This window comes from Natator depressus, chromosome 2 (assembly GCF_965152275.1).
Source record: "Natator depressus isolate rNatDep1 chromosome 2, rNatDep2.hap1, whole genome shotgun sequence".
NCBI lineage: Eukaryota > Metazoa > Chordata > Testudines > Cheloniidae > Natator > Natator depressus.
This window is the reverse complement of record NC_134235.1, coordinates 261,625,856-261,634,733: the sequence shown is the minus strand read 5'-3', so window position 1 is coordinate 261,634,733 and position 8,878 is coordinate 261,625,856. Positions and strand designations below refer to the sequence as shown.

The following is an 8,878-nucleotide window of genomic DNA, read 5'->3' as shown; positions in this document are numbered from 1 at the left end:
CAGAGGAGGAGGTGCAAAGACAGCAAGATCAAGCCCTAGCCTGGCTCAGAGAAGCACCGGGCACACAAACTTCACACTAGATTTTTTTAAAAAGCGTCCAAATTTTTGTGTGTGTCAGCGTGGTGCTGGAGAAAGGTGACAGCCCAGGAGACAGGCTTCCTCTACCCCCAGAGCATGTACACAGACAGCGTGGCGCAAGCAACCCAAACCATGCTCTTGATCTGGGGAAGTCCAGTTCTGGCAGGCAGGACCGTTAATTCGGCACAACTCATTCAAACCTCAGCCACTCTGCTGGGAACACCACGAAGGGGGCTAATTTGGGAAGGGTACATGGACATCTGTCCACTGGTAAAATGGCTGAGACCCGGCATACTCATTTCCCATGGGCCACTTTCCATCAATATCAACCCCAGTGAGATTTAAACTGGTAACCCAGCAGTAGAAAGCTCTCCCTCTCATTAGGAATTGCTATTCAGTTCTCGACTTTTCTAAAAATCGCCTGTGTAGATCCTGCAAAGTCTGGTGGCACCATGAGCTCTAACACCTCAGCACGTTATGTGACCTCACACCTACCAGAAAACAGCTGAAGCACTGAGCCGCCCTAAAGGTCACAAAGCAATTCCTGGAGACTTTCCTAAGTGACAGATCTGCGTGTGCGTGACTTTAACGATAAAGCTGTCTACTACTTGGACTCCTTGTAGTTCTCCAGAGCTAGACCAGCTAAGGGGGAAGAGAGCTGGATTCCGAACCTTCTTGGACATCAGTGGGAATTATTGTGGGGATTTCCTCTGGCCTGTGTTACCCAGGAGGTCAGACTAGATGGTTGCAATGGTCCCTTCTGGCCTTGGAATCTAGGAATCAACAGAATTGTTTAAGTTCAAGACATTTTCACAGGGGCAAAACTACTGAACATAGAAAACACACAGCCAGCAGACGTGTTGAGCAAGAACGTGCCATTTTTACTTTTCAGAGTAAAACCACCCTTTAAATAGTTCCACTCAAGTCCTATGTGCTGATATACGGTGGTTTTATTAAGGGTGAATTGAACAATGAGCTTTAAAGTGTCCATCCCATCAGATGGGTGGGGGAATATTTCTTACACTTTTTGGATGCTGTTCCTACCTTGGGCACATAATGTGTTTCCATTTGTCAGGGCAAGTTTTCCCCACGTGCAACAAGATGTCGCATTTTTGTTCTTTCTGTGCAACTTGCGGCCCAGTGGATTAAGCCCCATGGCTTGTTTTATTGTAACGCACAACAGGAAAAGTGAACTTTGGAACCGTGATCACCAAGACCGGCGTTTCTCTTGCATGAGTGACCTGGTGACACCGAAGATCATGAATGGCTTGAAAACATCTCCCGCACTCTCTGCACAGGCAGGTGGCTTGGTTATGTGGGTCTCCTGGTGCCTGAGCAGCTGTCGCTTCTGAATGAAGCACTTCTCACACCTGGTGCATTTAAACCGCTTCTCCCCTGCGTGGACTCTCAGGCGCATTGCCGGGTCTCGCTTTTGAGCAAAGCATTTCCCATATTCAGCACACACGTGGGTCCTCTCTGCACGAGCGAACTGGTGACGGTCCAGAGCTGCATGATTTGAGAAGTGCTTCTCACATGGGCTCCTTTTCTTCTTGTCCTGCTCCAAGGGATCTGGGATTGTAGCTGACCGCTTGTCGCTCAGGCCGGACAGATCTAACGTCACGGGCAGCCTCCAGTTCTGCTTGGAGACGTTGCTCTCACTCGGGCAGGCTTCTTCCTTGACGGAAGCCTGCAAGGCATGCTCCCTAGAGTCCCGGGGGTAATAGACTGACTTGTCGCAGGTTTACATCATACGCTTCGTCATGCCTCTCCACCTTGAGCTGGACCCTGAGAGCATCTGCAGGATTAGAATCAATGGCTGGACAATGGTCAGCGACAAAGCACCCTGACATGACAATAGATTTTGTTTCACGGGGGGGATTCCAAGACACAGAGCCTTTTAGAAACTTAGTATGGCCCTGCAAGGGGGCCAGCTCGGGACTCACAAATCCACTTGGCAAGAGGAACTCTGCAACGTGTAGCCTCAGGCTCTTAGACCAGAACACAAGGGCTCTTCTCAGGCTTTGCTTCACCAACAAAGGTGCTGGTGTGCACAGTTCTATGTCGGTGGGAGACCTCCTGCTGACATAGCTCCCTCCGCTCGTTGGCGGTGGTTTAGTTCTCTCCCGCTGGCACAGAGCGTCTACACAGAGATCTTACAGTGGCACAGCTGTGTAGACATGGCCTAAGCTGGACAAAATTGACTCTGCAAACCCACCGGCATGTTTTGGCAGATAATTTGTTATCCAGACACTGTGCTCTAGACCTGAATTGTAAAAAAGATCCCCCACCACCATCTATACCAAGATGTGAATTCCACAGTGAAATGAATACAACTCCCCCTGAGGTTTTGGGCCTGGATCTGACCCACATCACTTTCCCTGCTAAGTGCGGGTAGAGCAGAAGCCATTTCATCAGGAACAACAGACCAGCAGGATTTTGGTTTTGGCAGAGGGAGAGAACTGGTTACATTTCTAATTGCCCTGACTCCTACCATTACTGGGGGTTGCAAGGTTGGTCATTCCAATGCAGCTGAACCCCCTTCCCTGTTACTGGCTGGAGGAATATACGTGCAAAAACTGCACCGAGTTGCCCAAAATACAGGGCAGGAATTCCATATTAACAGAGATCACTGTAGACACCTTTTCTGAGCAGCATGGAGCACAGGAAGGGAATCCCTACCCGGCCAGACACCACACAACCCACTGTAAACTTCCCATTGATAAAGGGAGACAAGAAGGAAAAAAAAAGCAAGGGAACATTGGTATGATCCAAGAGGGGCTGTGATGTAGGCATGCCCAGACCAACCCAGGCAGGCATTAGATCTCCTGCATGTCCAATCACCCTCTTGATACTTCACCTAAGGGCGGGATAGTGTGTGGTCTCTGCCGAAAGCTCAGAACTCGCTGATCATCAGGGATAATATGAGAGGTTTGTACGGGAAATATTTTAAGAGCTATGGAAAGTGTAGGATGTTACTTGTTGGAGGTGGGGGGCGGGGCTCAGAACTAACTCAATCAAGAGTGGGAACGCATCCCAGCCCATCGTCTGACCACCTGCAGGCCTGAGCACTGACAAAGACAAAGGGACCCTGTCATAAATAAAAAGGGAAGGGTAAACCCCTTTAAAATCCCTCCTGGCCAGAGGAAAACTCCTCTCACCTGTAAAGGGTTAAGAAGCTAAAGGTAACCTCGCTGGCACCTGACCAAAATGACCAATGAGGAGACAAGATACTTTCAAAAGCTGGGAGGAAGGAGAGAAACAAAGGGTCTCTGTCTGTCTGTATGCTGCTTTTGTCGGGGATAGACCAGGAATGAAGTCTTAGAACTTTTAGTAAGTAATCTAGCTAGGTATGTGTTAGATTATGATTTCTTTAAATGGCTGAGAAAAGAATTGTGCTGAATAGAATAACTATTTCTGTCGGTGTATCTTTTTTGTAACTTAAGGTTTTGCCTAGAGGGATTCTCTATGTTTTGAATCTAATTACCCTGTAAGGTGTCTACCATCCTGATTTTACAGAGGGGATTTCTTTACTTCTATTTACTTCTATTTCTATTAAAAGTCTTCTTGTAAGAAAACTGAATGCTTTTTCATTGTTCTTAGATCCAAGAGTTTGGGTCTGTGGTCACCTATGCAAATTGGTGAGGCTTTTTATCCAACATTTCCTAGGAAAGGGGGGGGGGTGCAAGTGTTGGGAGGATTGTTCATTGTTCTTAAGATCCAAGGGTCTGGGTCTGTAGTCACCTAGGCAAATTGGTGAGGCTTTTTACCAAACCTTGTCCAGGAAGCGGGGTGCAAGGTTTTGGGAAGTATTTGGGGGGAAAGACGTTTCCAAACAGCTCTTCCCCAGTAACCAGTATTTGTTTGGTGGTGGTAGCGGCCAATCCAAGGACAAAGGGTGGAATATTTTGTACCTTGGGGAAGTTTTTGACCTAAGCTGGTAAAGATAAGCTTAGGAGGTTTTCATGCAGGTCCCCACATCTGTACCCTAGCGTTCAGAGTGGGGAAGGAACCTTGACAGACCCCCAAGAGACAACTCTGAATAGGGGGCCCTGAGGGCTGAGCTGAAGTGAATGCGATGCCCCAATTATGAAACCAGATAAAATGTCTGGGACTGTATAAGGGCTGAAGAAAGGGCACAGGATGTTATCCATCCAGAGGTGCCGCTCTGGCAGTGGGAGTGTCTCATGAGAAGGAATCCCAGCTCTCTGGGCTGGACAAGCGCTGGCTGGCCGGACTGACTGACCATCGCGTGAGAAATACCTTATTAACAGGTGCCTTTCCAGTCTAAATAGTACAGGCTTTAGTTTGCATTTTACCTGTATCCTTATGTTTCCAAATCCTTTCACTTACTTTTATTTGAAACTTTTACTCAAGCTTTGCTGAATAAACTTCCATTTGGTTTTACTGTAGACACATCTCAGCGCCTTGTGCCAAAGAGAATGCTGAACTGAGGCCAGTAAACCGGAGCACGCTGCTTCCAGGGAGGCAACAGACCAGCGCGCGTTGTGGGTGTCCTGAAGACAGGGGACGAGGCGCTCGGATGCACTAAACTGCTAACCTGCAGTGGGAAAGAGCAGGGCTTGGGGTAGCCTGGTGTGGAATGTGTGTAGCCAGCAGCCGGTAGCTTCAGGAGAATTTCCCCTGGTGGGCGCAGACAAGACTCCCTCATGCCGTTAGCAGGTGATAGTGATTCACCCCGCGCATCTAGGTTAGTTCTGAAAAGCGTCACACTCTGGTGCCAAGAATAAAACATATTTGCTGTTTTCTGCGGCGATACAAACCCCCTCACATCTGCTCCAGTGGCCTGACACTGAGCATTCTTCCCTGGCGAGAAAGGTGGTCATAGCACCAAGCACTGGAATCATAGAAGATCAGGGTTGGAAGGGACCTCAGGAGGTCATCTAGTCCAACCCCCTGCTCAAAGCAGGCCCAATCCCCAACTAAATCATCCCAGCCAGGGCTTTGTCAAGCCTGACCTTAAAAACCTCTAAGGAAGGAGATTCCACCACCTCCCTAGGTAACGCATTCCAGTGTTTCACCACCCTCCTAGTGAAATAGTTTTTCCTAATATCCAACCTAAACCTCCCCCACTGCAATTTGAATTGGAGCAGCACTTAGCTGGTGCAATTCAACACGGTGCAAAGGGCCAGCCCTTTGGGGGAATATCTGATCAAACATACCGCCTGATTCTGCATTCCTGATGTGCCCGAGTCCCCCACACTTCACTGCAAGGTGGATCCACAGCTTGTGGGAATTGCCATAGCTCCATCAACTTCAATGTACACTCCATCAGCTTCCCCCCACGCCGGGAGCAGATCTGCCCCTGGGTGTCTGAATGCACAAGGAATGCAGACGCAGGCCTACTGACCATTCAAATGTTGCCACTCACGTGCAGGTGATTCTTTTCCTTTCAGTTCCAGCTGATCCGAGAGGCCCGGCTCTTCCTCTGGGCCAATCTGCGATAAAATGGCAGGTCTCCCAAATTAATACCCTGTGAACACAGACAAAGGGATTACGGAGCCACCGGTAGAAGCTGGCCCAGTCCCACAAGCTCTTGTTCACCACCTGCAGGAGTTGAGGATGCTCAGCACCTAGCAGGATCAGACCCCGAAATGTCAGTTGCAAAGAAATATTAATATTAAACCAGAACAGAAATGTAAATCCTATTTCCGTCTGTTTGTGCTCTGGGATTCCAACGTGCCCCATTCCACGTGGATGAACGGAAGTAAGCGAGATTGCTCCACTCTTGTTCAGAGTGGGCATAGCTGGGCTCCATCAGGAATCCATGAGTCTGGAGATTAGCCCTGAATCCAAAGCCTTTAAAAAAACCCTCCAAAGATCCCACAGCTCCATGCCAAAAAAAACCCACCGATCTTTACCCAGTGAGATCAGACTGGCGTAATTCTCCTTCATCACCTCTCGATACAGCTCCTTCTGCCACTCTGATAAAACCTCCCACTCCTCTTGGGAGAAAAAGACATCTTCAAAGGTCAGTTGCACCTGAAATCACAAGCAGTTACTCAGCCCTGTCTGCTACCATGGCCTGCCAACTCTGACAAGACTGGCGAGTTTTCCTTCCTGAGTTTCCGAGGACACGTCCTACCCTAATCTCTGCAGGGAAGGGCCAATCATTTACTGTGTCTGCGTGTGTGTGTACAGCACCTCATGCAATGGGGCCTGATCCTGACTGGTGCTAAAGTAATATACAGCCAGAGCCTTCCGATACACAGGGAATCTGATCACTGCAGTCCCTGGAGCTAGACTCTGTGCCATCCTGGGGGTAGAGGTGATGGTTCTTTTCATGGTACCGCCTCCAGGCAGGAATTTCAGGCTGAGGGTCAGAAGAGCAGGGCAGAAGCCCATTTACAGGAGGGGCTCCACAGCTCTTAGGGCTACATGGATACAAATATTTTGGATACAGTTCTCTGCATTTTTATGACAGATTTCAGAGTAACAGCCGTGTTAGTCTGTATTCGCAAAAAGAACAGGAGGACTTGTGGCACCTTAGAGACTAACCAATTTATTTGAGCATAAGCTTTCGTGAGCTACAGCATCCGATGAAGTGAGCTGTAGCTCACGAAAGCTTATGCTCAAATAAATTGGTTAGTCTCTAAGGTGCCATAAGTCCTCCTTTTCTTTTTGCATTTTTATGGCATCTTCCATCTGGGGAACCCAGAGCACCCGGTCAGTCTCACCGCCCTCCTGTCAAGTGGGAAAAGAGAGTTATCCCCATTCTGCAAGCGGGGAAACCAAGGCAGAGAGAGGTTAAGGGACTTGTCCAAGATCACTCTGGCAGCATGTGGCAAAGCCAGGTCAAAAACTAATAGCACAGGGATGGGGTCATTTCAACTCTCTGAGTCGGAAAACTTGGACAGCCCTGAAATCACTGCCCAAGCTGTGCCTCGTTCCCGTACCACACATCTGAACCAAGCCCCTTTGGTTTGCCCACAGTGGGGGAGGTCACCGTCCATTTCTGTTTCCGTGGCCCGGGCAGCTACAGGCTGGTTCAACTCCTCCTTCATGTCTCCCAGAGCTACGCAACTGAGAGCCGGGTTCTCAGTTACACCGAGGCCTCTTTACGCCCCTCTGGCAGCACGGAGGTGCCTGAAAGCGGAGGAGACAGCCCCTGAGACTGTCCCGCACCAGCCAGTGTAGGTGTAGGGGCTCTAGGCCTGCCCTGCTCCCAGTTCAGAGGCAGATCGGAGGCACGGGCAGAGTACCCAGCACTCTGGCTGTTCCCAGCACCTCAAGGCTCACAGGCAAGTTCTCGAAGCAGCAGAGGTTGTGTTTACGGAGCAGGGGAGCTAGGGAACTACAGGGTCTGTCTGCATCCAGCAGCCTCTGTAGGGAATCTCCTTTACACTCAGTACAACTGAGGCCTGTCTCTCCTCCCCCACAGCACAGAACTCCTTCTAGTCCCCCTAACAACTCTTCCGAGGGATAGATGGGCAGCAGGGGGTTGTGATATGCCTGCAGGCTAGTAGATGCCTACAGCTGGCCCCTGCCAGCTCGCGGGGTTACCCTTAGGAAGCAAAAGGCCCCAGCTCAGCACGCTCCCAACCCCCAGCAATTCCAGTCCTGGCTCTGGCAAGGATGAACATAATTGTGTGCATGGAAACCAAGTGTTTTCGCACGCTGCAAAGGAAGAGTAACGTGCACACCTCAGAACGCTTCACACTGCGCTAGGACCACCAGCTCTCCCTCCCAACCCCCGGGGTGATCCCATCAGTGCCACCACCCCACAGTCGCCAGTGGGGAAAGCAGACGCAGTGCACAAAGAGGTGAAGTACTCAAGAGGGCCCAGAGACAAGGTTAGAAGGGGGCATTCCTGACTCCCACGACTGTGCTCAGGCCTGGGCCATGCTCCCTCTCCCATTCCTTCTGTTTAAAACACCCCCAAGAATGGGGGGGGGGGGAGGCTGTTCCAGCCCTAATGTCTAGCCTTCCTCCAGGGTGATTCTGTGCCAAGGCCAAACCGCTCCTATTATTATTAGGGTTATACCGGTGCTTAAAGAGCCCGCGGGGCCAGCCCTGGGGCCCCTTGGGCAGGGGCAGCCCTGGGGAGCGCACAGAGGGCGAGAGCCGGACAGCTGCATTTTGGTTTTGATGAGGTCTAAAGCTCGGGGATCTCCCCCGCTGCAGGCGCCCCTGCCAAAGCGCCTCTCCCCTGCGGAGCCAGCCTGCCCGGCCCGCGGTGGCTGTGAACCTCCTCCCCGGGGTGGGGAGCCCCGGCCGCGGCCAGCCCCCGGCGGGGAGGTGCGCGCAGCTGTGCTGACACCACGGGGCTCACCCAGCCGGGGCTGCAGCCCCCTCTCCCCCCCCCCGGGCTGCAGGGGGGCTGCCCCCCCAGGGGGCTCGGCCTGGGCCATCGCGTGCCGGGCCCCCCCAGCAGTCGCAGCCCCCCGGCGGGGCCAGCCCACTAGCCAGGGCCCCGGCGCATTCCAGCCCCTACCCGAGCCGCAGCCATGGCCAGCGGGCTCCGCCCGGGGCGCAGCGGAGGGGCCCGCGGGCGGCCGGTCCCAGCTGAAGGCAGCGGCAGCCGCTTGGCCCAGGCTGCCTCCTCCCCCTGGTCCCGGCCGGCTTGCCTGCGAGACGCCTGCGGCTCCCGCGACGGAGCAGCGCCCGTGCCCAGCCCGGCTCTCGGCCCAGGGCCGGCGTCTCCTCGCAGCTCCGCGGGTCCGCTCTGCGCCGCTTGGCGGGGCCGCCTGGGAGTCCGGATTCAATCCCAGCGCTGCTGCCGGAACCCGCTGCCTCAGTTTCCCCTTCTTTAAAATAGGGAGAGCAGCGTCCCTGGCACGCT

The 8,878-nt window shown here is 52.3% G+C and overlaps 1 protein-coding gene across 1 annotated transcript; it reads right to left on the bottom strand.

The window, feature by feature from the left end:
* Positions 1-908: 908 nt before the first annotated feature.
* LOC141983427 (KRAB domain-containing protein 4-like) lies at positions 909-8,613 on the bottom strand. The gene is made up of 5 exons (XM_074946557.1): positions 8,531-8,613; positions 5,948-6,078; positions 5,468-5,569; positions 4,429-4,636; positions 909-1,873 (listed from the first exon to the last, which is right to left on the bottom strand). Exons 1-4 carry the CDS (start codon positions 8,543-8,545, stop codon positions 4,624-4,626), a joined length of 261 nt encoding a protein of 86 aa, XP_074802658.1. The 5' UTR covers positions 8,546-8,613; the 3' UTR covers positions 909-1,873; positions 4,429-4,623.
* Positions 8,614-8,878: the final 265 nt, after the last annotated feature.